Below are 16,398 nucleotides of genomic sequence, written 5' to 3'. Positions count from 1 at the left end.
CTAAGGTACAGTCTCTGACACTCCAACTCCTCTGCAAACACAGATAACCAGGGATGGTCTGCAGCTGTCCTGACAGTCCATTGTAGAGTAGTTAAAACAAAAACTGCAATTCACAGCTGAGAAAGAACACAAGCCCATAAGACCCAGAGGTCAAAACTTTTTTTTAATAAGCAACACCATGTGATGGTAACACACAAAGATAAATGTGTCTGCCTGTTCCTCAGCCTCCTCCTCTTTAAGACCTGTGGCATGGAAGCAGTCAATCCTCCTGAATTCTGTTGACTTGCCCACTCCAAGAATGAAGCGGCTAGACAGGCAGGATTGAAGAAATGGAGAGGGCTCATTCAGACGGCAATAATACTTCAAGTGGGAGAATAGAAGGTTACCATGCGGGAGGAGCCAGCTGGGTAGGACTGTGGAGTCTTAAAGCTAGTGGTAGCAAAGGAGTCCAACCAAAGGCTGTCAGCCAGTGTCAGCTCTCCGGACATCAGGAGAGCAGTCCTCTGAAGAAGTCTTCAGAAGGTATATTAGTCAGGTTTCTCTAGAGGAGCAGTACTTATAGAAAGAGTATACATATACACATACATGCATACATGCAGACAGACATACACATACACACACACATACATATACATACACATGCATGCATGCACACATATACACATACATACACACACATACACACATACAAAAATACATACACACATACACAACAAATAACATATATATACACACATATACACACATACAAAAATACATATACACATACATACACATGCACACTCACATGCACACATGCACACATATCCACATACACACATGTACACATACAAAAATACACACATACACATACATACACAATACATATCAACATATATATACACATACATACATATATAAATACATACATACACATACACACATACACATATACACATACATACATACACACATACGTACACACATAAACACACATACACACATACACATATACACAAACACATATACATACACACATACATATACATTCTTATAGAATTCCTATAGAAAGAATATATATACATACACACACACACATATATATACATATATATGTATATATGTATATGTCTCTAGAATCCAGTAGTTGTTCAGTCCATGAGGCTGGATGTCTCAGCTGATCTTTAGTGCACACTGGAATCCTGAAGTAGGCTCTCATGTCGGTGATGGACTTGCTAGCAAGAGAGAGGGCAAGGAAGGCAGAGAGGGAAAGCTTCCTTCTTCCATGACCTTTATTCAGGCTGCCAGGAGAATCTGTGGCCCAGATTAAAGGGAGATATTCACACCTCGAAAGCTCCCGGTTAGAAGAGGGTCTTCCTATTTCAAATGATTTAATTACAAAAAGACAATAGTCCAGCAGACAACCAAGAATAACTACCACAACAGGCATGCCATTAAAGAGGGTGACACAAGAAAGGAGGTCCGAGAGGCTGGGGGAGGAGTGAGCTCCCCGGCCTGAGCTGAGCCGGCAGCGTTTGACGATAAAGGGGCCAATCACCTCGTTATAGAGACCCAGTCATACTCCGATTACTAGGTGCATATATGCAAATGAGGTGAGGAATAAGAACCAATCAAGGGGAAGCCTGTTAGTTCAAGAAGCACAAACACACCCAAAGGGTTCCCCAACAGGTCAGTGGCACCATGTTCTTTTCCTGACATAGCTGTTGGCAGGGAGCAGGCACTCTGAGATTGAAGGGCAGGACAGAACAGCATGTGCCTGGAGTTTTCAGTCCTGGACTCAACTACTGGGGTTTCTCATGTCTGCTTTAAGCCAGAGTCTCTGATATCCACCCAGGCAAAAACAAAAAAAAAAAAAGCTGGCTATCACAGGCTCTCGTCATCCATGACCCTCGAGGCCCCTCCTACCATTAGGAATGTGAGGCTGGTGGGAGGGGCATTTCAAATCACACAAAACTCCCCATTTCTTTGGAATCTTCTGGTTGAGTGTGAATAGCCCAGGCCATGCACACTTTAACACAGACTCCCCATTACACTGTGGAAGGGTTGTAACCTTTTCTGTAAGCTTCATGGCGAGACAGCCCAGTGCATTGGTTCTCAACCTGTGGGTCATAACCTCTCTGGGGGTCGAATATCAAGTATCCTGAATAACAGATATTTACATTATGATTCATAACAGTAGCAAAATTACAGCTATGAGGTAGCAATGAAAATAATTTTATGTTGGGGAGGGTATGTGCATGAGAAACTGTATTAAAGGGTTGCAGCATTAGGGAGGTCGAGAGGCACTGACTTAGAGGAGATGACTGTTAGCAGCCCCACATAAGTTCTTCTTCGTCTAGTAAACACCCGTTCCTGAGCAGCAGGAGTATGCGGCACTTCCCATGGTGGCTGTTCTCTGAGCAGAGAGATTCCAGAGCTGCTGGCATGATGAATCACTCTCTCCACGTGTGTTTGTTTTTACGAGAGGATCCGAGTGACCTGGGAATAGGATTGGGTACTAAGAAGAGAGGAGGCATGGACTCACAACCATGAGCTATTTCTTTCCTATATGACCCCAGAGAGAGCTACTTCAAACCAACCTTGACTTCCAGCCTCAATGCTGGAAGGTCACTGAGGGCAAATCCATACATAAAGGTTCCAGACACCAGCCAGTGACAGTTTCCTGGTGAGACTCTAACCACCAAGGTGACTTACATGATCCTGACAAAAGATTGACGTCTCAGACGGGGGAAGTCTGTCTGTCCCCCTCCAGCTCTTCCGTACACAAATTCCTTGGATTCCAGACCCAAGTAATTGGTGCTCATTTTAACTTCACCTGGCTTCTCCTATTGTTCAAGAAGTACGTTGTCATGTAACGAATAACCCATTTGATTAAGTCTGGAAATTGGAAGTATACTTCTAACCCCAGTGTACTTTCTCAGATCCCTCTGGGCACATGAGCAGCGTAGGATGAAGGTGTTCACTGGGAAGCACCATTCCAAACCAGCACCACGACTGCCTAGAAGGGGCGTGGGCAGCCAGAAGCCAGGGCGCAGCTGCGTGTGCTAAAGTCCCGGATGCAGCTAAGGGAGCCCCATGCATAAGACGATGAGAACCCCAAACACTTTGCAACAGACTTGGTCTCCATCCTTGATGCAAAGTATCAGGCACAGAGCACTGTCTTCTCCGAGGAAAGGTTGAATGATGAGCTAACTGCAGGTGAGCTCTGTCCCCATTTTGTGTGAGAAACACACATGAAGACGAGATTTCTGACACCGTGGTCCCGAAACCCCACAAAATTATCCCATGAGTCACTGGGATGGAAATAACTCAATGTCATGGGCTTTTGTTCTGCTTTTTCTCATCTTAAAAAAAAAAATCTTGAAATAGAAACCAGTCACTGGCTTAGCTCATGATGAGAGAAAAGTCTCATGTGACTGGGTCTTGGCCTCAGAGGACATAAGGTACAACCAGTGAGGCAGAGTCTGGATGCACCGAGCCTGGGCCCAGACATTCATACAAGGTAGCATGAGTAGCAGGTAGGGCTCTAGGTGACAGTATCTGCAGGATGAGAGACGTGCGGTCTTACAGAGAGGCAAAAAGGCCAGGGTGGGGGGCGATCAACTGCTGTCCCAAGAGACCTCCCTTGAGGAAAAGAAGTTCTGGAGTCTAGATATAAGACTAAACTTTAGGGTCTCAGCATAACGCATACTATATTGCTAAATTGTCCTGTAATGATAATTTGTTTTGATGGCACGTGATTAAGCTTATTAAAAGCAGATTCTGGGATTGAGGTTGCATACCCTATTCCTATTCCAGACCCAAGCGTGTTTGTCTCAAAGAGCCCCCGAAACCTCTTGTCTGGGGATGAGATGGCTCCCAAAACTCTTGAGACAGAATGGGAAAAGAACAACAAAACAGCCCCAAGAGTAAAAAGCATCAAGTTCCTGCAGACTTTTACGAGGGCGACCTCTTCCAACTATTGTTTAGCCCAGGATATAAAATGTCTACAGTGGGAAAGGCAGCTCAAACACGGACTGACAGTCCATCAGAAACGTCTGGCTCCCTCCGCTTCCTGGGCTGGTTTCTGCTGGGTGTCCTGAGACCTGATTTGACAATATTAGTTCCGATTTGACGATGCTAGTTTTTGTTTGCTCTCTCAATTGGGCTGCCCCAGGCTCTTCTGCTGGATGTGATGAGCGGTCCACTCTGATGACGTTTTGATGATGATGGTGGTGATGATGATGATGGTGGTGATGGTGATGATGGCCATGGCTATGGTGATGATGACGATGATGATGGTGGTGATGACGATGATGATGATGGTGGTGATGATCTTTTCTCTATCTGCTCCTCACTATCTATTATTTCACTCCTGCCTACTATAAACTTAATGAACTCACTTATCCAAAAGCACAGCTGTTGTAGATTATCCTCCAGACCACATAAAACAGCGCCCTTGGACGCCATTCCTGTTGCATTTAGACCCTTGATCTTAGACTTGATAAAGGAAGCAACGGGGTCTGTTGCAATTTTGTCATCAGTGGATTGTGAAAGATGATTCTGGAAGATGCATATAAATAACTGAAAGAGGAAGGAGGGGTGCATAGCCTTTTAGGGCAGAACTCAGCAGCCCTAAATTCATGACAATGAGGAGAAGGCATCAGATACTGTTTGTTGGTTTCTTTGCTTGTTTGATTTGCATTAATTTACTTAGACACTGTACCCTAGGCTGGTCTGAAATTTACCCCACAACTGAAACCCATGACCATTTTCCTGCCTCAACCCCCCCCCAAATGTTACTCAGGACACCGTGCTTATCTCAAGCCTCTGTTTTTATATAAGTAGCATTTGTGGTGGAAAGAATAGTGGTCTCCAGAGATGTACCCCGAAAAGAGGACTTTCTGTGTAGGTAGGCCATGGATCATGTGATGGAGGAGGCATAGATTCATGACAACAAAGTCACTAGTGTGCTTGTATCAGGGGGCAGATGGAATCCTGGGAACAGCAATGTGTACTAATGGTTGGCTGTGGGAAATGCCACAGTGCAAGGAACACAGGGGGCAGAGGAAAGATTTGCCCCCGAGACCCCCTGGTGACCGCTGGACTCCAGCATGTGACACTCAAGTTACACCTCTGACTTACAGAGCAGTTGCAAGAAAGTATGCTGTTTGGAGCCCCTGGACTGTCAACTTGTCTTTCTCCTTCTCTTCTACCTCCTCCTCACTCCCTCTTTTTTCTTGTTTTGATTTTTTTTTTTTTTTATTTTGTTGAAATGGACTCACCTAGCTCAGGCTGGCCTCAGACTCACTAGATAGCACAGGCTGGCCTTGAATTTTTTATTCTCTTGGCTCTTCCTCTTTAATAGTACCATGCCCAGTAAGCAGAAACGGTCTGAGCCTACCTTGCATTTCTGGATAGAGACCATGGCTTTTCATTGGTACTCCGTGTCATACAGCTTAGGCCTAAGTATCTGGAAAAATGTCTCCTTAATGACAGAGGTGCCGAGAATGACACCAGGAATGGTGATGATTGCCCTCTCAGACCTACTGGCTCTGCAGTTGTTCAACAGATGATGAATGCAGGAGACATGTTGAGGTTTGGTCTTTTGCTATCTATTGTAATGCAAAGTGTGGGCCCCCAAGACCTGGTTGGTTCTCCCAGAGTTGAGAGCGTCCTCACATACACCTTGGCCCTAAGAGATTTCTGATTGGTAAATAAAGATGCCAACAGCTAATAGTTGGGCAGAAGAGACACAGGTGTGGCTTGAGTTTCCTAGCCTTGGCGGTTAGAAAGGAACCACAAGAGATAAGAAGGTGCGGGAGAAGGAAGAAGAAACCTCCATGGTCTAGGACTCAAGAGAATGTGACCCTGAGGGCTGGCCAGTTGGATTAAGAACAGCCCAGATGGAACATAGTAGCTAATTACTTGGGGTTATCAATAGGAAAGGACATTCTAACAGCATGGAAGGTAGACAGCTACCAAGCTTTTGTACTGTTTAAGGCTTACTCTATGCTGTAGGTATGTTTAGACACACCAGAAGAGAGCATCTAGGTCCCATTACAGATGGTTGTGAGCCACCATGTGGTTGCTGGGAATTGAACTCAGGACCTCTGAAAGAGCAGTCAGTGCTCTTAACCGCTGAGCCGTCCCTCCAGCCCAGATTTAAGTAGTTTTAGGATAATTTGGGGAAGTCAGGGTAGTTGATAGAAAATTTAGCTGGAATCAAGACTGGAAGGCCCCCCTTCCCCATACAAGAGCTGCGTAAGTTAGAGAAAGGAGCACAGTGAGCCTTCATGCATTGCAAGCACATGATTGTAGTAGCAAAGAAAAGAAAGATAGCGGGCAGTGGTGGCTCATGCCTTTAGTCACAGCACTTAGGAGGCAGAGGCAGGCGGATTTTTTGGGTTCAAGGCCAGACTGATCTACAGAATGAGTACACAGAGAAACCCTGTCTCAAAAAAAAAATGACTTACTGTAAATATAAAGTGTGTGTGTGTGTATGTGTGTATGCGTGTGTATGTGTGTTTGTGTATGTGTGTGTTTGTGTATGTGTGTGTATGTGTGTGTGTATGTGTGTGTGTGTGTGTGTGTGTGTGTGTGTGTGTGTGTTTTACCCTAGAACTAGGTTGTCTAAGAAGGGGTAGAAATCCCAGGTCAGGATTAAATATTTCTACCACAGAGACATTGAGAAATGTGGGCTCAAAACTGCACACCAGAGCGTCCCCAGCACACGGGACAAGAGCTGCTGATGAAGACCAACACATTTGCAGGCGAGACAGAAGTAGATCAACCATTGGCGGCCAAGGCAGGGTCTGCCCACAAGAACATGCACACTGGGAGCAGGGCACAGTGGGCTCTGGGTAGCGTGTTGCAGGACGTGTCTTATAAACAGCTCTGGCTGCAGCTGAGAATTCCGGCAAGGCGCAGGCATAGAAAAGGCATCAACCTAGGACAGAAGGTCAAGATCAAAGTCTTAAGGTTCAGCTCCTTGTCTGTAAACATTAGTTCCTAAGATCTTACTGAGCTCCAAAAGGCTGATTCTGAAAGATCCTCTGTGATCTTTGAGGACCACTGTTGTCGTATGAATGAGGAAGTCTTATGTATTTGAGTGCTGGGAAGGATTAGGAGGAGTGGTCTTCTTGGAGGGGGCGTGTAAGGGAGATTTCAGAAGCCCACAGCATTCCCAGTCAGCTCTGACTCTGCCTCCTCTCTAGGGATTGTATATAAGCTCTCAGCTACTGCTGCTCCAGAGCCAATACTTGCTTGCCACCGTCTTCTCAACCATGATGATCTTGAAATGTAAACTCCAAGTAAACCCTCCTTCTATAAGTTGCTTTGGTCATGATGTCTTTCACGTCAAACAGAAAAGAAACTAAAATAACTTCGGAGGAAACACTTCAGAAATCACATCAGTAAGTACCACAGTGACTTGACAAACACACCACATGCATCCGTGATTGTTCTGTGGACAGAGCTAAGACTCTAGAAGCTTGTGACCAAGTGACAGGTTCACCTTGTGTAGAACATGGCTGGCCTCTGAACTAGGACGCACTGCAATTGCAAGTCCAATGAGAGGCCAGTCCCTCTCGCTTGCATGGTTGGGGGGGTTGAGGTGGTAGATGTGACTTTCTGTGATCCAAGAATCCACACTAATGCGTTCCTTGACAGATTCTTACAAAGATCTTGCATCCTTTAATTCCCAGATTAGTACGTCTGCCAAGAAAATAAGAAGAATAAAAAATCCCCTTTGTCAGCTTTACATTTATTTAAAAATAAGACTTATAAAAACCAAACATTAACACTGTGTACGCACAGAGACCCCCAAGAGCCGTCAACACAGTAGAATTTCTAGAATTCTGTTTTTAAACTTCTTCTTGATTCTTTGTGAATTTTGCATCATGGACCCAAATCCCACCCATCCTATATGCCCTCTATGCTTGCAATCCCCCAAAATAAAACAAGACAGAATAAGAGACAGAGACAGACAGACACAGACAGACAGATAGCCCTCCCTTTTGGTCAAAGAAGTTTACTTGCAAATGTCCTTTGCAATGAGTTGTTAGTCTATTTCCAGGCCTCTGATTTCTGCTACTCTTGTCTGTACTGGATCCTCACCAGGACTCCCCTCAGATACCATGTTGTTGCCCTGTGTCATGAAGGTCCTGTAGGTTTGAATCTACAAGACAGGACCTTTCACGAACTTGAGGAGTTCATAGATGGTGTAGATATTGGGGTGACCCAACTCACAGCCCTGGATCTGGGCCTGGGTGGTAGCTGAGTTGGTCAGCCCACCAGCTCCACTGCACCCACACCACCAGGGTGATCTCTCCAGCACTGCCCTGCTCTCTCAATACTGCAGCCAGCAAGGGGCAGGGGCAGCTCTCCTGCTCTCATGCCCTTAGGGTGGGCTCACCTGCCTACCCCCATGCCACCATAGTCAGTTCTACTGTGCTGCCCAGGTGAGGTGCAGGGCCTACTCTCTCAATTTCTGGAAATATTTACACTGCTTCAGCTAGAAATGTGACAGACCTAAAGGATGGTTCACTACAATGTGCTGGTGACATTATTTTCAATATTCTCCATGTTTAACCAAATCCCAATGACATGAGAAATACGCAGGGCTACAGGTCAAAGGGGAAAACAATGCTGTATAGAAAACTGTGTACAGCAACCCACAATGTGTGTGTTGCAAAGAAACCAATGACAGAAATGGCCAGAATCCGAGCAATCAGCATCTCTCAACAGTGAGGTTACACATAAGTATTTTCCTTTAGTACTTGACTTCTTTCCATATTTCCTACAACAGTATATAGGCTTCATGATCACATAGTAATTATAAATATTCAAGGTAAAACTTTAGGTGGTGAGTTTCAGCATCCAAAACAACCCTTTCTCCTTGTGATAAGCTTTGAGAGTAAGAACTGAAGCATGCCCTTTGATCTGCGGGTAACCTGCATGTATCTGGTCTGCATGTAACTTGCAGGCACTCCAGTCTGCAGGTAGCACACATGCATGTGGTCTACAGGCAACCCATATGCATGTGGTCTGCAGGTAGCACACATGCATGTGGTCTGCAGGTAGCACACATACATCTAGTCTGCAGGTAGCACACATGCATGTGGTCTTCAGGTAGCACACATACATCTAGTCTGCAGGTAGCACACATGCATGTGGTCTGCAGGTAGCCCCTGATCAGTCCTCTTAAGGGGGACAGCAGCCCTTTCTGGAACAAAATATCTAGGTTCCATGAGACTCCCCAATGCCCCTTCTCTCACATCACAAAGAGCTCATGCTTGAAGTTGTCGACACAGCAAGAAATATAAGTCTCACAATGTCCATGTCCTAACTGTCAAGATTGCTGGTTTCTGCGTCTGTTGGCTTCTGCGTCGACTTCTGTAGCCGCCGCCGCTAGCCGGCACACACGCGCGCACCCCGGACGCCGGGCCGCGGACCACGGTGGAGCCGGGAACCACAATGAGGCACGCTAGACCAAATGGTTCCACGTGGAGTTTATTTAAGAAGGGAAGGGTAGCCGGCGGGAACGGGAGTGAGAAGGGAAGGAAAAGAGAGAGGGAGGAGCGCTGCTAGGTTATATAGGAGTGGTGACGTAATTACAGGTAAAGGTGGGCTATGGAATTCTGGGTAGATGGCGGCCGTTGCCTGGGCAACGGACCTATACATTGCTTTGCGTGGTATCTTAGGCCTTAGGTACCTACATTCCTGCATTTCTTTTATTAAAAAAGAAAAAGAAAAGGGGTGGGGGGGACCCGATGATGAAAAGGAGTGTGGGCGCCGTGTCTCTTAAGCTACTTCCTGCTGTCTAGGGGCGTTGTCAATTTTGGGGTATAGATGACTTTCATCATCGGGGTCCACCTGGTGCATGTTGGCATCAGCTACATCTGGGGACGGGGGCTCTTCCGTGGGCAGCGGTTGGTAATTCTGTAACAGAAGCTGATTAATAGTTTGGTTAGAAATTTTTTGCATTTGCCGTTGGAGGAATGTAGAAACAAGATTAATTAGGCAGGGAGCAAACAATAACACCAGGAAAATGACTAGGAGAGGCGTTACAAAAGGGAATATCCACTTCCATATAGGGTTTTCAAAAATGTCAGAGCTGGAGGTCTCACGATCTCTGAAGTTCTTTATGTCTGTCTGAAGTTCCTGGATTTTGTTTCTCACTATCCCGGATTGGTTGACATAGAAACAGCATTCTTCTTGGAGGAACAGGCAAAGACCACCTTCCTTAGCTGTTAAGACATCTAGGCCCCGTCGGTTCTGAAGCACCACAGCTGCCAAAGAATCAATCTGTTTCTGGATAGTAAGCACAGTTTCAGTCATTCCCTGAAGGTCACTTTTAAACTGAGAAGTAAATGTATTGTATTGGGCCAGAGAAGTTGTTATTCCTGCCATACCTGTGCCAACACCTATGGCTATTCCTGTAGCTACCAAAAGAGGAACAATCTGAACTGCTCTCTCACGTCGGGCAGCTACCATATTTATAACTGGGATTGGCAGGGGCTCATTTCCCTGGATCACTCCCATCTCAGGGAAAAGGAGAACCAATGTGCAAACTCCTGACCAGCTGGCAGGTAGGCGATGATATACCTGAGTGCCACAAAGAATTGACGTGTTCTGGATTGCAGGGCATTGTGGCAGAGATGATATATCAAGGCTTATGGTTTTATTACAGTCTAGGGAGCTTAATGTTCCTACAGAACGTGTCCCAGAGTTCTTAAAACAGTTTCCCATGCCAAAGAGAGGGACAGAGGTAAGGTACGGAGCCATGGTGACATCGGAGTCAGGACAGCTAACAAAAGGTGAGGTGAGGTTATCTGGCAGTATCACCGGAGAAGCTGTAAGTGACAGTTTTGAGTCAGTCCCTGGGGGTACACATAACCAGCAATCTTTAAAGCGACCAGGCCTGGTGACATTAAGGAGCTGGTATGCTGAGGTCAAGGTTTGAAGCAACAGGCGAAATGGCAAGTTAGTGCCATCTATGAGGGGTGCTGTTAAAGAATCAAGGACCTTAGAGGAGTGTTTAATTATCTCCCCCACTTTTCCAATATCTAGGGGTTGGGCGATTGAGATATACTTTCTCTGAATATGGATGGTACTTATTGGGGAACTGGGCTGGTTTTTACGATAGAGCTTACCAACAACTCCTGTTTCCCACCTGGAATCCCACGGGTCTTGTATGTGGAAGAAAAGTGTCTTGCGGTGTTGAAAGAAGAAATGATTGACCCGTGATCCTAGCATATGTATCTGACAAGACCAATATGGGCAGCCCCCATATTCGTCTGGCCATTTTTTACAGTAATCTTCTGTCTGGTCAAAGAGAAAGCAAGTATAGAGATCATAATACTTAGATGGGATAACAGATACAGGGATGATCGCGATTTGGATCGGTACCTGACATCCGGCTATGGAGCAGTTTCCTGACCCTATTTGGAAAGACTGTTTGTTATCTGTGGGGGTTTCTTGAACCTCGAATCTCCAAATGTAAGGACTTCCCTGGATGGAAATGAAGAACAGCAGGGGTAGGACAAGAAACCCATGTCTAATCCAATGAGGTCGAGCTCGGCTGCCGGAGTGGAGTCTCATGTTCTGGAATTGGGGACAAGGTGGGTGGTCCCGATGTCCTCCGGAGCTTGATAGAGCAAGGTCCTGTCAGGGTTGACGTGTATGAAGAAGAGTTATCTTTAGGTGGAGGGATGAAAGGTTTAAGGTGAGATAGATGGACCCAATGAGGAAATCCTTCAAGTTTAGCAGCTGTAGGGGTCACGAGAATCACCTTAAAAGGGCCCTGCCATTTGGGAGAGAGGGGTGAGGGCCGATGATCTGGAGGGGATAAGAGGACTTGGTCTCCAATGTTGACAGGCAGTGGACAGGAGACAGTCTGTGGCCGAGGTAGGTGGTGGTCAGCAAAGTCCCATAGGAGAGAGTGAAGGTGGCAAAGCAATGGGGTGAGTAGGTGGTCTGGGAGGGGAGAGCATTTAGGTGAGAGACCAGGAGTTAAAACTGGACGTCCATACATGAGTTCAAAGGGTGAGATAAGAAGAGGTCGCTTGGGGAGAGCTCGTAGCCTGAAAAGAGCCAGAGGTAGGAGTTTTACCCAGTCAAGGTGAAGTTCCTGTGACAGCTTGGCAAGAGTGGTTTTTAAAGAGCGATTAGTTCTCTCTACCTTACCTGAAGATTGGGGATGGTAAGGAATGTGAAAATGCCAAGGGATATTTAAGGCCTTGGATAAACTCTGAGATATCTGGGAAGTAAATTCAGGACCATTGTCTGACTGAAGGGAGGTTGGAACACCAAATCGGGGGATGATCTCTCGGAGGAGGAGATCAGAGACTGTCTGAGCCCTTTTGTTAGTGGTAGGAAAGGCTTCTACCCACCCCGAGAAGGTGTCTACCAAGACCAGGAGGTACTTGGAACGCTTGACTGTAGGCATATGGGTAAAGTCAAGCTGCCAGTCAGTTCCGGGAAGGGAACCTCTAGCCTGATGGGTGGGGAAAGGGGTACTACGATACCTCGAGTTAGAATCTGACATCTGACAGGTTTTACAAGAAGCAGTGATAGATTTTAAGAAATTTAAGTCTTCAGGAGTAGGCTGTAAGTGGGTCTTAACAAAAGAAGATAACGCTCGACTGTTAGGGTGAAAGAGCTGGTGAAGATAGGATAGAGTTTGGCGAGTGTCAGGGGGTGGAGGTAGAGATGTGGGTTGTAGTGTAAGGATGTCTTGGGGAGGGTGAGATGAGTTTAGCCCCCTAAGGGCTGCAGCTCTAGCTGCCTCATCAGCTCGGTTGTTTCCCTTAGATACAATAGAGTCATCAGTCTGGTGAGATCTGCAATGGACAATCCCAATAGCTGTGGGGAGATGGGAGGCCTTCAGCAAGGCTAAAATATGGCTTGCATTAGTTATGGATCCTCCAGTTGTGCTAAGTAACCCGCGCTCTTTCCAGATAGCAGCGTGGGACAGGAGGATATGGAAGGCATATTTAGAATCTGTGTAAACATTGAGGGATTGTCCCTGTGCCAGTTGAAAGGCACGAGTGAGAGCTATCAGCTCAGCCTGTTGATTAGTGGTGTGTACAGGAAGGGCCTGTGCCTCTACCACCTCGGTATCTGACACTATGGCATAGCCAGCTTTTCTAGTCCCTTCATATAGAAAGGAGCTTCCATCTGTGTACCAAGTATAAATGGCTTGAGGCAATGTGCCCTCCTGTATGTGTGAAGGATGAGGTAATAGTTGCTCTAAAGTCTCAGTGCAGGAATGAGACAGGGAGTGGTTAGTATTAGGTCGAGGGAGAAGAGTAGAAATATTAAGAGGAGGACATGATTGGAAGGTGAGCGTGGAATCTTCTATTAGCGCTACCTGGAGAGAAAGAACTCTAGAGGGAGGTAGAGTCTGCAGGCCTTTGTAGGTTAGGAGCTGTGACAGGTTGTGAGAAGAGAGCACAGTTATAGGAGACCCCAAGGTTAATTTCTTTGATTCTTGAATAAGAAGTTCAGCAGCCGCTAAGGCACGAATACAAGGTGCCCATCCCTGGATGGTTAAATCCAGCCTTTTTGACAAGTATGCTACAGGTGCGAAGGAAGGTCCCAGTTGATGACCTAAGACTCCAAGGGCAAATCCCTCTTTTTCAGTTACATAGAGGGAAAAAGGGCGAGTCAGGTCAGGGAGATGTAAGGCTGGGGCCTTAAGGAGAGCCTGTTGGAGCCTCTGAAAGGGTTTGGCAACAGATATGAGAAGAGGTTCGTGGGTGGGGCCTAATGCTGCCTCATATAAGGGTCGAGAGAGGAGGGAGAAGGAAGGAACCCAAGAACGTAAAAAGCTAGCCATTCCTAGGAATGATAAAATCTCTTCCTTTGTAGAAGGAACAGTTAAAGACTGAATTAGGTTTTTTCTATCTAAGGTAATAGCCTTATGGGTTGGGGTAATTGTTAATCCCAAATAAGTAACCTGAGGAGTGGACAGTTGAACCTTAGAGGGAGAGACCCTGTAGCCTCGACTGGAGAGGAAATTTAGGAGAGTAGAGGTGTCAGCTTGGCTAATTTCTAGAGATGGACTACAGACAAGGACATCATCTACATAAAGAAGAATTTTAGATCTGGGGAGAGATAAAGAAAGTAAGTCAGAAGCTAGAGCCTGGCCAAATAGGTGTGGGCTGTCTCGGAATCCCTGAGGTAAAACAGTCCAGGTAAGTTGGGTAGAAAAGTGGGTGTCAGGATCTGTCCAGGTAAAGGCAAATATATTTTGTGACTGGGCATCAAGAGGGATAGAGAAAAATGCGTCCTTTAGATCTAGGACTGAGAAATGAGAAGTTCCTGAGGGGATAGTAGAAAGGAGTGTATAGGGATTAGCTACGACAGGATGGAGAGGAACCACTGCGGCATTAATGCGCCTGAGGTCTTGAACCAGGCAATAGGTACCATTAGGTTTTTTAACTGCTAGTATAGGGGTATTGAAAGGAGAAGAGGTGGGACGAAGAAGCTTTTTCCTTAAGAGGTCAGAAATGATAGGCTTAAGTCCCCTGAGGCTCTGGAGAGAGAGGGGGTATTGAGCTTGGGTGATGTACCTGGTAGGGTCCAGTAACTGGATGACAACGGGAGAATGATGTTTAGCAACAGAGGGGTTCTGGACGTCCCAAACTCTGGGGTCCACCTGAGAAGCTGGTAGAGGAAATAACATGTTAGTGTTAGTAGGTTGATTGGCTAGAAGGAGAAGTAGGGAAACTGCTGGCGAGCTCGGGTTCAGGCGAGTGGGGGGAGCAAAAGAAATTGAAGCTCCCAACTTAACTAAAAGATCCCTTCCTAATAAAGGGACGGGAGAGGTTGGCACTACCAAAAAGGAATGGGTGAAGGGTATATTTCTAAAAGTACAGCTAAGTGGTGGGGTCTGATGAGGAAGGTAAGGCTGTCCTCCTATCCCGACTATGGGAAGACGCGAGGGTGAAGTGGAGCCCCAAAATTCCACCAGGACTGAGTAAGTGGCCCCGGTATCCAGAAGGAAAGAGATGGGCTTTCCACATACCACGATAGTTACCCGGGGCTCCCTGCTAGTGATGGGTGAGGTCGGGTTGAGGGAGCTCCGGCCCCTTCATTCATCCATAGCCAAGCCTAGGAGGTCAGTAGGAGGGGTTTCTGGGCGGGATGGCCTTCTGTTCTGTGTAACATGGGGACAGTCGACCGCCCAGTGGCCCTCACGATGACATTTAGGACATGGTCCCCTTGGCTTGCGGGGGTTGGGGCAAGTCCTTGCCCAGTGACCTGATTGACCACACCTGTAGCAGGGAGCTGATGGTTCCTGAGCCTTGGAAGGCCCGGAGCCCGGGGCGATAGCTGGAGCTGGTCGGACAGCTTTTGCCAGCATGTGGTACTTTTGTTTTCAGGCTTTTTCATCTCTCTCATGGTATACCTTGAAGGCCAGCGCCAAGACTTCCGCCTGTGGAGTCAGGGGTCCTCTCTCCAAGCGTCTAAGTTTAGCTCTTATGTTGGGATAGCTTTGGGAAAAGAAATAAGTCATTAAGAGTTGCTTACCTTCCGGATTGTCAGGATCTAGATTAGTGAATTGCAACAAAGCCTTCGTGAGGCGTTGTAAAAACTGAGATGGATTTTCCTGTTTTTCCTGGACAACCTCTTGGAGTTTTTCAAAATTTATTGGCTTTAAAACTGCCTTTCTGAGACCAGCTAGAAGGCATGTAACAAACCTGTCTCTGGCTAAAATACCAGCCGAGGAATTATAATCCCATAGCGGGTCTTGGTCAGGCACTGCCTCAGATCCAATTGGATAGCTTTTGTCTGTCTGGTGAATTTCATCTGCATGCGTTTTTGCCTCTTCCCAAACTCGCCTGCGTTCATCAGGAAGTAAATTGTTAGTAAGAATCATATAGACATCATGAAAAGTCAAGTTGTAAGATTGAGTAATGTACTGAAATTCTTTAATAAAGTTAGAGGGGTTAGAGGTATAAGAACCCAATCTGCTTTCTATTTGAGAAAGTTCGCTCAAAGAGAAGGGAACGTGTACTCTAACTGGACCATCGATTCCAGCCACTTCCCTCAGAGGAAGGACCGGCGCTGGGTCAGGTGTCTTTGGAGGAGAAGAGGTTAGGGGCTTGGCCGTGGCCTTAGAACGAGTAATAGGAGGGGTAAAGGTTGGTGCCAGTTCAGGGCGTCTGTGGTGATCCTTTACTGGCACAGAGGGAGAGGAGACAGACTCCGAGACCTGGTGGGAGGGAGAAACTGGGGCTGCAGGTTGAGATCTTGTAGTCTCCACGTGTCTGTGGCGAGTGGACGGAGGTGGTTCATCAGCGGGGTCGAAAGTAACGCCATCTAGTGGAGGGTGAGCAGGTTTCATGGCTAGGAGGAGCTGAGATGGAGTGCAGAGAGAAGGCTTAGACCGGAGATAGATAAAAGCTT

The 16,398-nt window shown here is 46.5% G+C and overlaps 1 protein-coding gene across 3 annotated transcripts; it reads right to left on the bottom strand.

Moving 5' to 3' along the window:
- Nucleotides 1-9,476: 9,476 nt before the first annotated feature.
- Nucleotides 9,477-15,949, bottom strand: LOC127674034 (ERV-BabFcenv provirus ancestral Env polyprotein-like). Of its 3 annotated transcripts, none has more exons than XM_052169844.1 (3): nt 15,520-15,949; nt 14,559-14,652; nt 9,477-11,646 (listed from the first exon to the last, which is right to left on the bottom strand). In XM_052169844.1, exon 3 carries the CDS (start codon nt 11,581-11,583, stop codon nt 9,784-9,786), a length of 1,800 nt encoding a protein of 599 aa, XP_052025804.1. In that variant the 5' UTR covers nt 11,584-11,646; nt 14,559-14,652; nt 15,520-15,949; the 3' UTR covers nt 9,477-9,783. The 3 variants fall into 3 exon arrangements, with proteins under 3 accessions (XP_052025804.1, XP_052025803.1, XP_052025805.1); XM_052169843.1 differs by lacking the exon at nt 15,520-15,949 and adding an exon at nt 15,398-15,501; XM_052169845.1 differs by lacking the exon at nt 15,520-15,949 and having other exon boundaries at nt 14,559-14,718.
- Between the last annotated feature and the right edge of the window lie 449 nt (nt 15,950-16,398).

The sequence above is a fragment of the Apodemus sylvaticus genome, chromosome 23, assembly GCF_947179515.1.
Source record: "Apodemus sylvaticus chromosome 23, mApoSyl1.1, whole genome shotgun sequence".
Taxonomy (NCBI): Eukaryota; Metazoa; Chordata; class Mammalia; order Rodentia; family Muridae; genus Apodemus; species Apodemus sylvaticus.
This window is presented reverse-complemented; position numbering and strand designations above follow the sequence as displayed.

Bases quoted from the DNA above. Each gene is read 5' to 3' on its own strand.
- LOC127674034 (XM_052169844.1), bottom strand. From the start codon at position 11,583: ATGAGACTCCACTCCGGCAGCCGAGCTCGACCTCATTGGATTAGACAT.